Source organism: Rattus norvegicus, chromosome 7, assembly GCF_021556685.1.
Source record: "Rattus norvegicus strain SHRSP/BbbUtx chromosome 7, alternate assembly SHRSP_T2T, whole genome shotgun sequence".
In the NCBI taxonomy this organism is placed as follows: Eukaryota; Metazoa; Chordata; class Mammalia; order Rodentia; family Muridae; genus Rattus; species Rattus norvegicus.
The window spans coordinates 32,272,333-32,290,837 of record NC_141540.1 but is presented as its reverse complement, the minus strand read 5'-3'; the positions used below and the strand labels follow the sequence as shown (position 1 = coordinate 32,290,837).

The window sequence follows — 18,505 nt, the reverse complement described above, 5'->3', positions numbered from 1 at the left end:
TTCACGGGATCTGATGCCCTCTCCTGCCCTCCATGGGTATCCACACATATGTGGACATGTGATTACACATAAGGAAAAAACTTAAAATTATTTAAAATAAAACAATGAAAAACAGTTAAGCATGTGGCTGAAGAAATGGCTTTGCTCTTAGAGCAATGGCTGCAGAGGTCAAGCAATGTCAGGCAACATGGGGCACTCAGGAACTGCTTCTTTCTTTGTTGAGAAAGGGTCTTGGTATGCTGTCTTGGCTAGCTTGGTATTCAGTCAGCTCTTAGAGGTTTCAAACTCAGTCTCCCAACTGACCAAAATGGCATGTGCCACCACACCTGGGTTTTCATTTTTCGTCATAAGTTTTGTAAAATTCAGTCTATTTAAAGAACTTTGGATTCAAGTTTGTTTTACTTTTTAAGAAATAATATGGTGGTAATAAAGCATGAAAGGTTTCTACTAAAAACTTGTCATTTCTCATAATTTTGGGAGAATTTAACTAGTCAACCAAAATAGAACATAAAAACGTACCCCCTAAAACAAAACAACCCCCTCTAGCTGTAGAAAAGGAGGTCAGCATGCCCCTCAAGAGGGATGGGAGAGGCCCCTTGGCTAAACAGCACGTGTGCGGCTAAGACATCGCCTCCGCCCTTGTGGCACTGAAGCACTGTTTTAGACTCACCCAACAGTGGAGGAGACAAAGGTCAGTCTAGACATCTGTCGTCTCCTCATGGCACCTCCAGGGCCAGGAATGGGCTACATCTCATTCAGCTGTTGGCCAAACAGGCCCAAAGAACCCCCAAATAATCCAGGATATCACCAAGTTTCTTGGTGGGGACAGGGTGACATGGTTCCTACTCCTGGCACAGGGCCCTGGTGTGAGCCTCCATGAGTATCGATGCCTACTGTGGGTGTAAGGCTTGTTTTTATAATAATGTACATATTTTCACGTTCCTCCGAGGAATACCCTCTCTATTAACATTAATGACTCCATGAGAATTATCAACAGCACTAGTTCAGGAGTCGAAGGTGTGGCTAATGTCTCAGCAAAATGGTAAACACTGGGTGGGACCTTCAGGATAGCCCTTAAGGATATGGAAAAGAGCTCTAAATACACAAGTTCAATATATATATAATTTCTCAACTATGCAAAATATAAGGATGCAATATGAATTATGAGGGGTTCATGAATCTAAAGGGACAAAGGCAGCTACACTATGAACTAGCTTGTCAGAAAGATATAAAGGCAAGATTCATGAATTCAAGGTCAGCCTAAGAATTAAACCCAGGTGTGACAGAAATAATTATTTCAGGGCATGGTTCCACCAAACTAGTTTATCATCTGAGCTTAACCAAGGCAGATAGATGTCTGAATTCTTTTGCAATGTTAAAAAAAAAAAGGAAGCTTGCTGTCTCCTAAGAATCGAAGGGCTGGGGTCACTGGATGCTGATTTATAAAATAATCTAAAGGAAACCTGGAGTAAATGACTGGATTGATATGTAAAATAAAAGACTGAACCTGCGTTCTGCAGATGAGCTATCCAGAGAATTTTTTCAGATAAAAAGAGAACTGCTTGGAGAACAAGTACATAGAGAGACACAAACATATTCTCTCTCTCCCTCCCCCTGCCCCCCTCTCTCTCTCTCAAGCAAGCAGGACATGGACAGAGCTCTCCTAGAATAGCAAGCAAATAAAGACAGAGAAATGTCCAGAGAGGAAAGCAGACTGGAAAAGCTGGGTCAAGCGGGACACAGGTCGTCAGCTTGGATCCACGGTTGACTCCATGTTGTTCTCTTCACCACTCCTAGACACCCCTTGTCTCAGAGCCCCTGTCCATGCTGAGGCTGGTCCTTGGCAGTTTCTAAAAGCTCATGGTAAGGCTTTGCTGTTGATGACAACAATTTACGTAACTCACTGGCCACGGATAAGTCAAGCTGGTTGTCACCCTTCCTGACTAATACTCATGGTACTGTAAGGAACTTTGTGAACTGTCAGAGGAGAAAGGCAAACACCAATTAGACAATAAACCTTTCAATCTACAACAGTGCTCAGCCTTCAAGACACACTGACGCAACAGTGTAACAAAAGTCCTGTGAGCAGCCAGCCACTAACTTAGAGTGGATTTAAGGACCACTCCAAAAGATGGGACCTGCACCTGACACTGCTGAGGGAGCCTAAAACACGAGACAAGACAGTCCATGTACCTAGGGGAAAATCAAATACTACTGTTGGCCATAGGAATAGAGGCATAAAATGACTAATGGCATTCCGCTATACCTATAGATGAGTGCCTTGGTCAGTCATCAGAAAAGCTTGCTCCTGCAGCAGATGGGAAGAAGTACAGACCCACAGCTAGATAATATGAAGAGCGAGAGCTTGGAGTACACAGTCCTAAATGGATGTCTCCCTCCACTTCTTTCCGTCAGGGCTCAGGGAAGTCTGTGGAGTAAGAGGCAGATAGACTGCATAGGGATGGAAGACGCCAAGGAAACGAGCCTTCTAGACACAACAGGACTGACACCTATGTGAACACAGGGGCTGTGAAGCACCCACAAGGCCTGCATGGGTCTAAGTCAGATGGAGCCTCGGAACTAAGAAGGGAGATGAACACAACCCCCTTCCCTAACCCAAGACTCCTCTCCAGCTGAAAACTGCCCACGCGGGAATAACTTTATCCAGGAGTCTCACTAGGCACACAGATCACACGTAAAGGCAGGCCCAGGCCCAGCAGCAGATGCTAGCACAAACAAACTCAATGGTGTTTTTGGACGTATTTTTTTTTTTTTTTGGCCTCATCATGTTTTGTTAGAGCACTACATATTTATATATATGTTACAAATGAAAATATTAAATAAATATATATACATATTACATATTTATAAATAAATCACAATATGTAATTATATGCCTATATATTGTACAATATATTAAATATGTAATAAAGTATAGACAAATATAAATTATATAGTAAACAAACATATTAATTATTATACAGGTCGTTTGTTTCTACAGTTAGATTTCTGGTTTTGTGTTTATGGGATTCCTCCTGTATGTACTAATGTGTATGTCTGTTTATATACATTTTTTTGTTTTTTCTTTGGTGCTGAATTTTATTTTTTCCTTCTGTTATTTTTCTCTGATTGGTCTTCTTCAGGATTGTTATCTTGTTTTATTACTATTGTTAACGTCTGTTTGTTTTTTAATGAGAGAGCAAGAAAGGGTGTTAACTTGAGTGGGTGGGAAGGATCTCTGAGGAGCTGGGTGAAGGGAAAAACCCTAGTCAGAATAGATCGTATATTAAAATTTTTAATTGAAAAAAGTTAAATTAAAGAAGCAAATATAACCAAGCTAAAGCAAACAAAAAAAAAGACAAAAAGCCCTTCTGACAGTAGTCAGAGACGCTGTGCCCCTGGGCTGCAGTGCTGACCACAGCTTCCTCCTTGGCTTTGCAGGGACATGTATTTCTTCCCTTTTCAGGTATTATTATTCTAAATACTTTTGACTAGAAAAATCGTATTGTATAGAACTGAATCACCAAAAATTATTATTACTTTAAATAGTCAGTTTAGTATTTAGGCCTCTATTCAAATGGGTTAATAAATCCTCAGGGCCCTAGGCTCTTATGCCTACAAACCTTTCATGTCCCTCACATGAAAATTTTAGCAGGTAGTACACAGATGTAATAGCCTTTAACTGTCACTATATCTTCAATTATGAGCACACTTCAATTATGGTGGCACACGTCTTTAATCCCAGCACTCAGGAGACAGAGGCAGGCAGATCTCAGAGTTCCAGGCCAGCCTGGTCTACAGAGCAAGTTCCAGGACAGCCAGGGCTAAATAGAAACCTTGTCTTGAGAAACAAAGCAAAGAAACAGAAAAGTCAATTATATAAGGACAAAGACGTAAGGAATAGCTATTGGATTTACTGTCAATGTGAGGCTCTAAATGTTTAGTAGCTGTATAGGTGCACGGTTTTAGTGAGCATTATGAACATGAACTCAAGGTGTGTCCAGTAACTTTGGTTCACAGACTGTTAAAGCAAATGCAGCAACTGGCACTTCTACTGACCCCAGGCTACTCGGCTCCTTCTTACCCAGACCACTGCTCTTCCTTTAGTCTTCCTGTTCTACAGCTTTGAGCATCATGGAAATGTTCTCCTTCTCCTGTCTGTCCTAAGCTGGGAAGGGATCACAGGGCACCACAGGCTCCGCTGAGAACTTTATGACTTCATAACTTGTCAAGATACCAAAGTTTCCCTCTCAGGCACTATTAGTACTTTTTATTTTGCTACTTTATTAGTAACCATTAACTTAGCCTTTGTGATATAAGAAATAAATTCACAATGTGACGGCGGCCTTTGTATCAGCCTACTGAGCTTGTCCAATATTGGAGACTTTGATTCACTTTGATTCACTGATTATATATATATTATATGGAAGAGGGCATGAGGTACATGTGAAGAAGCTAGGGAGTGTCCAGTAATTGGATGGAGACCTTACTGGTTGTGGAACAGTTCTACAACTTAAATGAAGCAGACTTCATTTCCAGTATTTTAGAGTCTATACAGAAGTTACAATGTCTTCATTTTTAAAATGTTTATTACAAAACGACAAAACAAAAACGTGGCTGTAATACAAGTAACACACCTGCAGGTATGGTCGTCACTCACACTCGCGATTTCCTGGCCTTCTCTGGGATGAAACACCAAATCATTAATGAAATCCGAGTGGCCCTCCAAAACCTGCACGAGAAAGAGATCAGTAAGGAAGCACGGCCAGTCTATAAGATCCCTCTCTAGTCTTCCTTTATACTCTTTTCTATAGTATTTTAATAAATCTGCCATTTTAAAAGCATGATTTATATAGGCACTTTCCTAGGAAGGCTGTCTTGGAGAGAAGTCAATCAGTCGACACTCTGCTACTAGTTCAGCCTTCCTTTTCCAGTGCGCACTTCTTATGAAACACATTATTTTCTTTAGATGCCTCTGTCCTCGTATCACACTGCCTTTCTCATTCACCACTTAAAACTCATAACAAGTGAAGCTGCAAACACTTTGGGGCTCCTGAGACAGAGTCTTTCTAAGCTTTTTATGTTTCTGTCTCTGCAAACTCACAACCACCTAGCAATATGGACAGTATGAAGCTCACCTCTAATGTTTGTAATCACTTGTTCAGTGTCAACGATAGCTTCGGAGAGAGCGAACACCAAAACCCCATCGTGGCAATCAACACAAAGTCCCCTCCAGCCACTGATGGGACTAATGGGAACCGTGATGGTCAATATTCTTCTTATACAAAAACAGGATAGAATTTCAATTCAATGTGAGTGTTACTATTAACAGAAAACATGCGAGCCCGCCTGCGAGTGTGCATATATGTTACAACGTATATAAGTTTTATATGAATTAGCTCACCCAGTGCTCTCAGCCTTCTGAGGCAGATAGAGGCATACCTGACTTCACGGGTTACGAAGAGTTCTCCTGCTCCCTGCCTGCTGTGTGGAGAACTGAGTTGTAATACAGAGTCAATCTATTGTCTTAGGAGGGTCTGCATTTAGTTTTCTAAGTCTCCTGGAAAAGTCCCTCAAGGAGTATGCACACGCTGTACGTAACTGCAGTGAAGCTCACCGATCTACCCTTCACAAGGTTTTAGGTTCACATGCTTCACTTTTTTATTCTTTTTGGTTTTCCAAGACAGGGTTTCTCTGTGTCGCCCCGTCTTGTCCCAGAACTCACTCTGTAGACCAGGCTGGCCTTTAACTAGCCTCTGCCCTGCCTCCCCGCAACACCCCAGTGCAGGGAGTAGAGGTGCGCAGCAGCACTGCCTGGCTTGCTTCCCTTCTCTGACTGTTGTGAGAACCTAGACAGGGCAGTACTGTTCATGTTTGCACTGACCGCTGCATATATAATGCTCATACTCTGCCCATCACCATCCTGTCACCCAGCCTAGGCTGCTACAGTTCACTTCCTTTTTCCTATTCTCACCTGTAAACTCCTCTTACCTGCCGTTCCTAGCTTCTCTCAGTCATATCATAGTTTCTAAACGCCTTCTTCTAACGGCCTAGCTACTAGGGTGTGTAATGGGTCCTAAACTGTAGTCTTGGAAGAGATGGTGAACAGGAGTCACCTACTTGAACTAACTAAGGCACAGCCTCTCGACTGAAGGGGGAAGATCCTCACCCGGAGCAGCTGGCCCCAGATATAAGTGGTCCCAGGAAGACCTCGTTGTTTGCCAGCCACCTTCACATCTGGCTGAAGATTGTGCCCAGCCTGCTGTTGCCGTTGTCCCTGTTCTTTGCTGACATCAGAGTGCCCACGTGATCTTACTCAGAATCTTCCAGGCCTTCAACACCGACTGGCTGGCTGAGGTGTGAAGCCTCAGACAGAACAGTACAGTGTTTCCAGCTTCTTCAGTGTGCACACTGCCACTGCTGGATGACCCAGCTCCCACTGTGTCAGTCGTATAATAAATCCACTGTTACAAAATATATTCATTCTATTGTTCTTTTCCTCTAAAGAATTCTTGACTAATCCAATGGTCACTAAAGTGTCATTTTAAACCATGGTAAGAAAAATTGCATAAGCAAAGAAAATGAACATATTTTAACATGAAGATGCATTCATTATACTTGTCAATATACCTTATATTCATTTTTATCTTGAAGGTCTGAAGTAAATAATCTAATCTTCATATCAGCGGCTGACGTACAAAATCTAAGGGAAAAAAAGAATCAGACTATGTTTAGCCTTTGTAAATTAGCGTTCTCCCCATGCCACCTTGCCTCTAAGTCATCGAACCTTGTCCTAACTCATAGTGACGCTTCTGGGGTTGGTGATGGCAGGTGCGGGGTTACTGCAGTTTATACTAAAAATATCATAGCCATTGAAGGAAGCAGGCGGCAAATGCAATGGAACACGGAAAGTGTCAGGACATTTTGGGTTTGTGTCTTCAACCATAAACAGAATTTCATACTAAGATGGCATTCTCTACCTTTCTCTGAATCTTTGCTACCTTAGGGTTTACAAACTGTCCTTTAAGAAGCCCAGAATACCTCAGAGACTGAAATAACACAGGCAATCTGAGCTTTACTACTAAGAAAGAAAATCGAGCTTAGAGCAAAGTGCAGTAAGTTAGGAAGAGGGTAGGCAAACACCTCTCCCCACCCCGACTGCACTACCCACCAGACTTTTTCCCACCCCCGACTGCACTACCCACCAGACTTTTTCCCACCCCCGACTGCACTACCCACCAGACTTTTTAAGTGTAAAACTGACAACGAGAGAGTCTAAGTTGTACCTCAGCCACACACACAACCCACTATGTAGTTACAAAGAAATTTCTGTTTATTTCAGAACACTCTTAAAAAATAAGGCAAATAATAGAGCATGAATATGACTATAATCATATATATATGTACATATATATATATATGATTATATAATCAACCTCTTGGCTTCTTTTAGCTATACTAGATGAAGTGACTTGAGGCAGACATTATATATATAAATATATATATAAAAGCTGATGACTAAACAGAGCCTGTGTCATATTTGCTGCCACAGATAAGCAAGAAGTCTTCACACGATAATCCCACGTATGAAGTGCCTGCCTGCAATCTTAAAGCCAACAAGCTAGTCCAAGTCTGTCACCCCTCATAAAGAACATGGAGACATCTAAGTAACACAATATCATTTTCTTTTTTACTATGGAAGCAAAAGGGCATCAGGAAACAAGTGTGACACTTGACATTGTTCTTGAGAAACTGCTGCATCTGATTTGATGGATGTTGTGACAACTCTCAGTGTTTCTTTTTTTTTTTTTTTTGGTTCTTTTTTTCCTGAGCTGGGGACCGAACCCAGGGCCTTGCGCTTCCTAGGTAAGCGCTCTACCACTGAGCTAAATCCCCAGCCCCAACTCTCAGTGTTTCTGAAAGACCCCCAAACTTGGGGAGACTCTCACTCCAGTCACGGGTTGGGGTACCCCCAGGAAACATGAGTAGCCAGTCTTGATGTAATCAGCAAGAGGCAGTTTTATTTACGAGATCTCGGGCTGACACGTATCCCACACAGGAGATTGAGTCAAGCCCCGAGCCTCTCTAGGCAGGAGCTTATATAGGGAAAACCAGGGGTTTCGTGTGGATACACATAATTGGCTAATACAAAGGGTGCACAGTTACTTTTGGCACGGAGTTACATCAACAAAGCATACGTGCAATCTAGCATCTCAGCAATGTGGGCAGGGCAACTCATCTCACTGCAGCAGGGGGATGACCAATCCTCAGGGAGTGAAGGAAGGGGAGGGGGTGGCTCCAGATGGCCAGTATCCTTGGGAGCTGATAGTCGGGCCGATGAGCCCTATCTCAAATTCTCTCAGGCATGTCTGGACTTTGTTTGAGACTAACTTTTTGAAATTTAACTCTTCATTTCTTCAAGACGTTTCCCGAAGATTCCGGTTTGGATATTAGTATTAGTGGTCTATATTTTTAAAACTAGTTGACCACAAACTTAGGTGCTGCCAAAAGTGCTGGGACGAATGAATTTAAGCGAGGGATCTCTGAAAAGTGAGACTTACAAAGTCTAGTTAAAAGAAGGAAAGAGACTCCATCAAATTTTAAGTAGGGTGTCAGGCTGCAACCCTGCAGGCCATTTGCAAACCGGAAGGTAATGTATTCATGTTGATGCAATCTTACTGTCAGCTTGTTAGAATGTCACTGAAACACATCCCTGGGCATGTCTGAGGACATGAGTGACAATAACCAAATGAGTACAGCTACTTCTCCCACCACAAATAACACCGAATGCCCATGGTGTGCAATGGAAGGTAGGTCAAAACAGCACTGATAATCACTGTGTTTCACTGGCTAAGTCATTCCAAGCATATGTAACATCTGACAGTGTCAGCTCAACTGTTTGCACTCAGAACATAAAACATTAGAAACCGCATGTCACTGTAAAACTGAAGACAAACATGCTACAGACAGTAACAGCATACACACACTTATTTATGTGATAGAGGAACACAATGCTGTTATCTACAAAGTTCCTGGTCCTGTCCCCCTGCCCCTCGGCCCCCTGATTCATTATGTTTTATTTAAGTTTATGAATTTGTGTTGGGCCAGCTTCACAGCTGTACTGGGTCATATGCAGCCCTCAAGACGTGGGCTGAATGCTCCTATGAGCAATGAAGAGTTCGGATATAAAGGTAGGCTTCTATTTTTATATTCCTGATCCTTCTAAATTTTACATATTTAGAATATATTATCTTTATAATAACATTTATATTTTATTTAAAACAATAAATTTATGCTATCAGCTTGCTCTAGAATATTCTTTAAATTATATAAGTTTCAAAATTGATTTGAGACAGTTTACTAAAAAACAACAAATAAACAAAATCTCTCAAAAATGATAAACTGCAGTAAACTCAATGAAATATGGAGAAACACATAGTAAAGAATGAGGTGAGTGTGGGTCTGAGGCAGTGACCAGGTCAGGGAAGCCTCTCACAGCCCAGTCAAACAATTTGGGGGTGAGATTTTCTACTACTTGCTGTTGTCTAGGTACAGATACTGAGAATATTTCCTTTTACTATAAGGGCAAACAAAACACACGCCAGCTGTGTGCTGACAAAAGATGTTCTCTCTATATCAGAGACAATATCTGGCTGATCACTGAGAGATCAAGGCCAGTGTGGGCTACATTAACCCTCTGGAGGGAAAAAAAGGCTGTAAAAATCTAGAAAAAATAGAACATTTTCACAACCTTGTAGGCAAACACATCTTATAGAGAAAACAAATCATCGAAGTGTTGAAAATTATTTGTTGGAAGGGAAATGTCATATTTTAATGAAATCAGAAAACCCCAGAACTGAACTAGAATTGCTAAAATTAAATATACTAAATGGGGGGGGGCAGGAAGCTCAACATGAACACTGCCATTATTCGCAGGAATAGAATGGTAGAAAAGCTGCAGACACTGGCCCTCCCACGCTCTGCAGTGCTGGAGACAGAACACAGGGTCCATGCATATCAGGCTGGCTGTTACCACGGAGCCATGCCTAACCCCCAAGTCCGGCACTTTCTTTTCTTTTTTAAATTTTTATTTTGTGTGTGTTTTGCCTACATGCAAAGGGGTACAGGATCCCAGGAACTTGAGTTAAAGGTGGTTGTGACCCATCAAGTGGGTGCAAGGAACCAAACCCCAGCCATCTGTCAGAGCAGTATGTACTCAGCCACTGAGCCACCGTTTCCCCAGCTCCCTGTACTTCCTCAATATCAACATCTGTGACCCAGCACTTATGCTCCTAAGAGAAATAAAATTACACATCCACTAAAGCTGTATAAAGGTGTGCATGTGAAACTATAGTCATAATAACTAAAATCTGGACACTGTCCAGGCATTCATCACAGAACACTGGATAAGCAAGCAAAACAACACAGTACGATACAGACGAGCCGAGCTCAGACCCTCACGCCTGTTGGAAACCCCATTCTGTGTGACTGCACTGATGAAGTCACAGTAGGCAGAATGTGGCTCTGCCCACAGAACTCTAACTACAGCTGCTGGGGCAGGGGTAGGGTTAGAGATTGACTGGGCAGGAACATGACGCATTCCTTGGGGACAGAGCAAGGCTGTATATTATGAACCACACGAGGAGCTGGGGTTGTTGCTCCATTGGTAAGCAGTGCTTGTTTTCCAAGAGCTGAACTCAATCTCTAGAACGCATGTGTCTGTGCCAGACGGCAGCATGTGCTGTTACCCAGTGCTGGGGAGGTGTAAGGGAGGGACCCTTGCATCACAGATGACATCCCAGCTTGTCCGCCAGCTACTGCATGAATGTACTCATGCACACAGACATGCACGCATGCACACACACACACACACACACACACACACACACACACACACACACACGTCAAAATTTGGTTTGTGTAGATGTGTGTGTAAGCCAGAGGCATCGGATCCCCCTGGAGAGGAGTTACTGGTTGTGCGTTGTGAGGCCCCCTGACATGGATCCTGAGAACTGAACTCAGCTTCTCTACAAGATTTTTCTCAAAACCATTTTATTATTTTTTTAAAGAATGCTTTCATCAAAACTGAAGCCCACTGAATAAACTAGACATGAACGTTATGCTAAACATGAGACTATGACCTTGGCTTACATCTGGAATGGGAAGGCTACAGTATTGTTTCAAACAAGCATTTATTTTAACAAAGTAGCACTGTATTGTTCCCACATTTACTTTGTGAGCTGTGTACACAGGATGGGTTTGTGGAGTCAGAGAAGGGCTTGCTAGAGTTCTCTTTCCTTCCATCACATGGGTTCTGAAAGTGATCCTAGGAGTAAGGCTTGGTGGCAAGTACCTCCACCCACTCTGCTATCTTCTTAAAAGTCCTTTAATAAGGAAGTACAGTCTTTGATGACTTGGAACAATTCTGATGGAACTCAGGTAAAGAGATTTGTGGTTTGGACCAAACATATGGTCAAAACATCAGCCAGTCATAACTGCAAACATCAAACCGCAAACACGAGGCCATATTAAATAATGGCAAACACCGACGTCCTGTCCTCTAAGGCTATGGACAATAGGCAGGTAAGGCACAGGGTCATTTAACAGGAAGGACAATAACACTGCCCTGAAATGTTTAAACTTACTTGATTACGGGAGGCAGCGAATCAAGCTTGGTCTCTGGGCTCCAGGCAATGCCATCAACTCGGACTCCATGGTGAAATGTTCGTAGTGTTTTGTACTGAATTCCTTCAGTGTCTGTTCCTTCCTCCTAAATGGATACAGGAAATGTTTTAATAAAGACAGACAATAAAACACTCTCAACTTCATGTCAATCTATAATTTATCACAAGGCATGCACACACTTTTGAAGAGTACGAAAGAAAATTAGATATTGAGATTATAGTAGTTTATGGAATTAAAAAGAATTCTGGGGACTTAATATGTAGCTTTAGAGAATTCATCTAACATGTACAAGGTCCTAGTTTGAGCCCCAGTATCCTCGGGGAGAGGGGAAAGAAATATAAATGAACAAACAGAAAAGCTGTTAAGCCTCATTTAAAAACAAAGACATAGGTAAAGCAAAGTATTAGGCATGGTATCCTTCACCTAGGCGACATTTTATTTTCAACAGCAAATACCCTGCATAGCAATTAAAACTATGAAATGGCTTCAAAATCAGTCTTCTAGGTAAATGAGTAATACATCAATTTCCAAGTAGTAGAAAGGTTAACTGAGCACATGGTTTTAGTATGTGGAAGACCCTTTGAATGGCAATGCTTACCTCCAAATCAGTGTTAACTGTTAGACAGTATTATACAGTGTGAGATAGTATAATTTACCTGTCCTACAGAGCAGTGTTCTCAACCTTTCTAATGCTGCGACTTTAACATAGTCCATCCATCGTGTTATGTCACTGCTTCATAACTGTAATTTTCCTACTGTTAGGAACTGTAAATATTTGTGCTTTCCAGTGGTCTTAGGTGAATTCTGTGGAAGGGCCATTCTACCCCTAACTGGGTCACAACGCACAGGTTGAGAAGCAGTGCACTAGAGACCATAAAAGTGATATAAAGTTATACTGATTCAGAATACTGGTGCACAGTGATAAAACTGTAAGAAGAACAGGGAGCCAGACAAACAAATTTCCAACCACGAAAGGCAATGAGGGAAGATACTCAGGGGTCTCCCGAAATGGCTGTTAAACCCCTAAGCCTCAGCCTAGGTAATGGGTCCACAGGGACCTAGTTTACTTATTATTTTACGTGGTTCACAGTATACTCTCATCGATACTTTTGTTGAATCCCAGTAGATGTATTGATTTTTCCAAGACAGTTTTTGAGATCCCAGCAAAGTCATTTTGCAGGCATGCTGCCCAAGTCTTGATAAGATTCAAATACTATTTGAACGTAACATTAAATTCCACGTTAATGTAACAAAGATTTTCCATTAATCAAAGTAGTGAATTGAAAAAAAAAAGCACTGCCTAATTTTATTATTTCATATCTTGTGTATATTACAGGTAACCAGCTGCAAATATGCCCAGGCAGGCACCGCTAGGCAGCTTAAGATTAAGTTTAAGACCTAGTCATAGCTGACTTCACAGACTGAGACCTTTTTCCATACTGGACAAACCTACGGAGGAATTTTCATGTAAAAGCACACGTTATTTTGCTACTGTAACAAGAGTGATGAAAGGCAGGGCCTGTATTGGCTACCCAGATTAGATACGGAACTACTGAGTGGTCTCAGGGATAATGACGTCACAGGGACTACACAGACGAAGCTTTATGTGTTCAGAGGAAGACTTGCCCTGCCTCTGGCAGTACCGCCTGTTAGTGAGCCAGCCATGAAAAGGGCAGTGTGTGTGGTATAGACGGAGATGAATGCTATTTTTGGTTCTGTTTAGGGTGTAGGCCGTATTGTATCGGCAGGAAATTAAGAGGCTTTGGAAAACTTGCTGTAATAGAAATTATTAGAGAAGGTTCCAGCAATTTGAGGTTGAGGAACAGCCAAGTTGGTGGAAGAGCTCTTTAAGGATTTGAAGTGCCTTTCCACCACACCCATTACAGACTCATACAGAATGTCAGTTAACCAAGGCTGGTGTATCCAGTGCAATTCTCTTATTTAGAGCTTTCATTTTAACTCAACATCTGAAAAAGAAGAACCTCTCTGAACACTTCCAATCAGAAAAGTAGCTGCTTTGGGAGAAGCATATTTGATAGTAGATAGGGCATTAGTGTTCTCAATGTAAGCCACAGTGTTTCCATGTAAATTGTATCCAATGCCCCAGTTCTGTCTCTGGAACTGTGCAAATTAAGCTGTATTTGGTGATGGCAAACATTGCCAGAGCAAGCTCTATTAGATGAACACATTCAGGGCAGAATTAGCATCTGTTACTGCAAACAAATGGCGGTGACCAGTCAATATAGCTCTGAAATTTGTTTCGAATATGCCAACTCCTTTTAATCAGAATACAATGCTGAGAAATAAAGATAAAAAACATTTTTATCAACTTACAGAGAACTGTTGTCTGATAAGATAGGTGCTAGCCATACAGAGCCTAGAGCACTTGAAATGCAGCTGGTGTGTATATGTAAATGAACACATACAAAGATCTCAAAGACATCTATCAACATAAGACAAAGTATGGGATAACCTTTACATTGATTATATATGAAGCATTCTAGTTAAAGTATTCGTTTAAAATTCGTCCTGCCATTGTAATTACTTTCATTGTGTGTGTGCATGTGTGAACGTGCTATTGTGCACATGCCAAAGCCAGGGAACAACTCTCAGGAGCTGGGTCTCTATTTCCAACCACGTGGGCTTCAGGGATTGATCTCCAGTCATGAGCTTGGTAAGAAGTGTCTTTACCCACCTCACTGGCCCTACTTTTATGCTATCATGACATCTAGCTTATACTTGTGGCTCATATTATGTTCTAACTGAGTACTGAATGAGCTCTGTTCAGCTCCCTGTTGTGTTGATTTAGGGTTAATATTCAGGTGACAAAAATCTGAGTCACAACTCTCCTTTCCGGGTTCCAAGTCTACTGTCTTGAGACTTCTAGGTCATCTTTATTAACTGTCGCTTGTCTGAGTTGGTCCAATCTATTAAACAATGTTCCTGAACATAGAGTCTGGCAGACAAACAGCACTCAATAAATACTTGCTAAATGGAGTTGGTTACCAAAGGATTAAGGTACCTTTGTTTCATTTTCTCCACAAAAATGTCCTTGCCTAAATCAGTGCTCTCACGCAAGCCCAACCAGACTTCTTTATTACCCAGAGTGAATAAGATTGGAAACTTTTATCCTTACAGGGTGTTTTATAAGTGAGGCTGTTTTAAGAGTGCACTGATTTCAGACTCTCTTTGGGGACAGGGCAAGAATCTCTCTTAATTTCCTGGCCCTTTCTACACTCATGGCTTTTTGACAAATGTGTGGCAATCAGCAAGCCTACCATGTACCCTCGTGTTTCTGGATATGTAAAAGGACAGCACGGGAGTCTGAAAACCGTTTTCTGAGAACTACCATGAACTGCGGGCTATGAATGTCAATCCTGTAAATATCTGGTGTAGATACACAAAGTGTATACGCGCATGTACGTGTGTTCGTGCGTGCTCAGTTATACCGGGTTTTATCAGATTACACCATTACCAAAGACTAGGTGAAAGAGGAGCTTCATAGTTTTCACTCCCATCATCTACCTGAGTGCTCACGCATGTCTCAATAATTAGTAGTGGGAATTCCCTGTAGGTCTCCAAAAATACTTCTTGTATTAAGCGCAACACACTTTCAAGTTCAGCTTTGGTCTGTATACATTATTACTGATAAAATATCTTCCCTGTCACTCCCTGTAGTTTGGGGACTAACCTGAAACATACACATGCCAACAACCACATAATTACTGCCGCCATATGCGATCAGGTTTCCCGACTCTCCACTCTCAAAGGGATTAAATTCTACCACATGCACATAATCTTCACAATCCACCGTATAGGCAGCGTTTCTTGTAACGTCTTGCTTCATCTTGTATTCCAAAGCTTGAGCAGTGGTGAGGATCAAAATGTTCTTTTATTGGCTGTCACAAAACTGTAGATCACAAACAAAATTTAAAAAGTGTTTGTCATTCAATAAGAAAAAATTATAATAGGGCTTGGTATTGCGATGTCAGAGGCAGCTCGAAATAGAATTCTGCTTATATTAACACACACACACACACACACACACACACACACACACACACACACACGGATAGATTTAATAAAAATAGAGTCCTAAGATTATCAAGCAACAGAGATGCAGCACTCTTTGTAGTTAGCATGTTGTACTGACATTATCATACCCCGAAGTTCCATAAAAGCTGATGCTATCATAGAACACATGAAACTCAAGACGGATGATCAAAATGTGAATGCTTCACTCCTTCTTTAAAAGGGGAACAAGAATACCCTTGGCAGGGAATAGAGAGGCAAAGATTAAAACAGACACAGAAGGAACACCCATTCAGAGCCTGCCCCACATGTGGACCATACATATACAGCCACCCAATTAGACAAGATGGATGAAGCAAAGAAGTGCAGACCGACAGGAACCGGATGTAGATCTCTCCTGAGAGACACAGCCAGAATACAGCAAATACGTAGGCGAATGCCAGCAGCAAACCACTGAACTGAGAACAGGACCCCCGTTGAAGGAATCAGAGAAAGAACTGGAAGAGCTTGAAGGGGTTCGAGACCCCATATGTACAACAATGCCAATCAAACAGAGCTTCCAGGGACTAAGCCACTACCTAAAGACTATACATGGACTGACCCTGGACTCTGACCTCATAGGTAGCAATGCATATCCTAGTAAGAGCACCAGTGGAAGGGGAAGCCCTGGGTCCTGCTAAGACTGAACCCCCAGTGAACTAGATTGTTGTGGGGAGGGCGGCAATGGGGGGAGGATGGGGAGGGGAACACCCATAAAGAAGGGGAGGGAGAGGGATTAGGGGGATGTTTGCCCGGAAACCGGGAAAGGGAATACATTCGAAATGTAAAGAAGAAACACTCAAGTTAATAAAATAAAAAAAAAAAAAAAAAAGAATGACCCCTAATAGGTTGTTCATGTACTTGAAGCTTAGGGAGTGGTACTATTTAAAAGGAAGCATATAGGTTTGATGGAGGAAGTGTGTCACTGGAAGTAAAAAAAAAAAAAAGCAAGCTGATGCTATCAATAGTCCTCTCTTTGCCAAAGAAGAAATTTGCCAAGTTAATCAACAGGTTGAGGATTTAAAAGACAGTACGCGTTGGGCCTAAATGCTAGAGAAGACACAAATACAAACACTTGCCTTTCTCAGGACTATGCTACATTATTTGTTCAAATTATTACTTTTAACATTCTAATCTGACAGTCCACCTGAGCGCTCATCAAGGGTCAGAAGAATTGGAAAGTCCTACCCGTGTCTAAGGAGCCATGGACTCTAAGAGCCTCGAAGGATATCATCATCTAGGGATAGTTACAACGAACGATTAACCATGCAATAAAATAAGCAGATTCAAAAATACAGGCGCTGGAGTAACGTGTGATACTAACGTTGTAACATCAGTCACAAGCCTCAACTAATTTGTCGCGAGACAGGTAGTGTGCACTGCAGAAAAGCATTCTCACATGCGGAGTAAGTTTTACTTTGTTGTTAATTAAAAGGAGGCATCCTAGGCTAAGAACAAACATTTTAAATCCTGAGTATCTGCTGAGTTTTTCAGATTAAGTCCCATCTCAGGAAGACTGGGCACATGTTACACGGGACCACTAGGTTGAGATGATCATAAAGTAGAGAGGTATAGGGCGTGCAGGAGACTCGAGGTCCGGATTCGAGGGCAACCCCTCACCTCCAGGTCTTTAAAGCCCGGAGTCAATATTCCCAGGGCCTCCCTAGCAGGCGCGGAACAAGCGTAGTAGTCAGGTCCCTGGAGTGTGTCCCCCACGACAACCCACTCCCACCTCGCGAGGTCACAGGGAAGAGCTCTGGGGAACATGGAAGGGCCCCTGGGGAAGTAGCACAAGCTGGCGATCCCGGGCCACCGCGCTCCATACGCACCTAATGCAGGGGAGGCGACCTGGGTACCACTCTCATGACCAAGGGCGGCCGCGGCGAGCGCCCGCTCTGCTTCCGGGTCGGAGGGCGAGCGAGGCGATTGGTTCCCGGGTCGTGCCGCGAGATTTGAAAGGGACGCCGAGGCGATTCAAACCTCTGCCTTCCCGCATCTTGGCTGCGCTGCTCCTCTCTGGACCTGCAGCCCCTGGGTCGCCGGACTAGGTGGATCTCGACTTTTCTCTGCCCTCCAGCGGCATCGTGGTAATTCAGGCTGCTGCTTTGCGAACGCGTTTTGGTGACAGCAACGTGCCTTGTGCCAGTCAGCAGTGTTGTCTGCTCAATGGCTTCTCCCTGACCTCACAGTGAAAAAAATACCTGGAAGGTCAGCTGTAGATGGGAAGACTGAAGCTCATCAAAATCTGCTTTTAGTCCGTTAGACCGGGGATCTGGCACACGACGTGCGCAGGCTCCCCAGAATTTCTGTCTGTCGTTGCCTCCTTCAGAGGGACATTTGGGACCAGACTAGGAGAGTAACTGTCAGCCTGTCGCCTTTAATGGATCATTTTCTAAGTGCTGGCAATAAGCGGGTTGTATATTTGCCTCTCTGGTCCCTGATAATTCTGTTAAGTAGATATTACCGTCCCCAGTATGGACGTGGAGAAATTTGTGTTGATCACAAGGTACAGCAAATGCAGGCGTGTGGTAGCCAGGATACTTAGCTAAGTGTAGTGTTCTCTCACTATACCTTCCAGCGACAGTTTCCTGCCTCCGGATTTCTGCTCCCGTCAAGTGCACCTTTTTAAATCTAGTTTTAAAGCCAGAGCTTATACCCTTCACCACCTCCTGTTTGTTTTGTCATTCTGAATCTCTTTGAGTCTTCACAACGTGCGGGGACATAAGAACAGAGGGGGAGGCGTGGTCCT

The 18,505-nt window shown here is 42.6% G+C and overlaps 2 protein-coding genes and 1 non-coding gene across 9 annotated transcripts in view; 2 read left to right on the top strand and 1 right to left on the bottom strand.

Moving 5' to 3' along the window:
- The window catches only part of Nup37 (nucleoporin 37), a 35,846-nt gene extending 18,193 nt beyond the window's left edge, over positions 1 to 17,653 (bottom strand). For 3 of the 4 annotated variants that reach the window (XR_015623893.1, XM_087556294.1, NM_001439568.1), the window contains exons 1-5: positions 17,586 to 17,653; positions 15,377 to 15,595; positions 11,646 to 11,770; positions 6,631 to 6,703; positions 4,638 to 4,732 (exon numbers count right to left, since the gene is read on the bottom strand). Coding sequence is in view for 3 of the 4 variants with exons in the window: in XM_087556294.1 (XP_087412420.1) it covers positions 4,638 to 4,732; positions 6,631 to 6,703; positions 11,646 to 11,770; positions 15,377 to 15,532 (449 nt within the window). In the remaining variant the exon portion in view is untranslated. Of the gene's footprint in view, positions 1 to 4,637; positions 4,733 to 6,630; positions 6,704 to 11,645; positions 11,771 to 15,376; positions 15,596 to 17,488 lie in introns of all 4 variants that reach the window. The other variant, NM_001106775.2, reaches the window with a different exon arrangement.
- LOC120094020 (U6atac minor spliceosomal RNA) lies at positions 544 to 664 on the top strand. The gene has a single exon (XR_015626272.1). It is a non-coding gene; the product is annotated as a U6atac minor spliceosomal RNA (small nuclear RNA).
- Parpbp (PARP1 binding protein) overlaps positions 10,571 to 18,505 on the top strand; it is a 69,428-nt gene continuing 61,493 nt past the window's right edge. For 3 of the 4 annotated variants that reach the window (NM_001401236.1, NM_001401237.1, NM_001166676.2), the window contains exon 1: positions 17,740 to 17,843. The gene's annotated coding sequence lies outside the window, so the exon portion shown is untranslated. Of the gene's footprint in view, positions 10,667 to 17,739; positions 17,844 to 18,505 lie in introns of those variants that run through there. The other variant, XM_087555216.1, reaches the window with a different exon arrangement.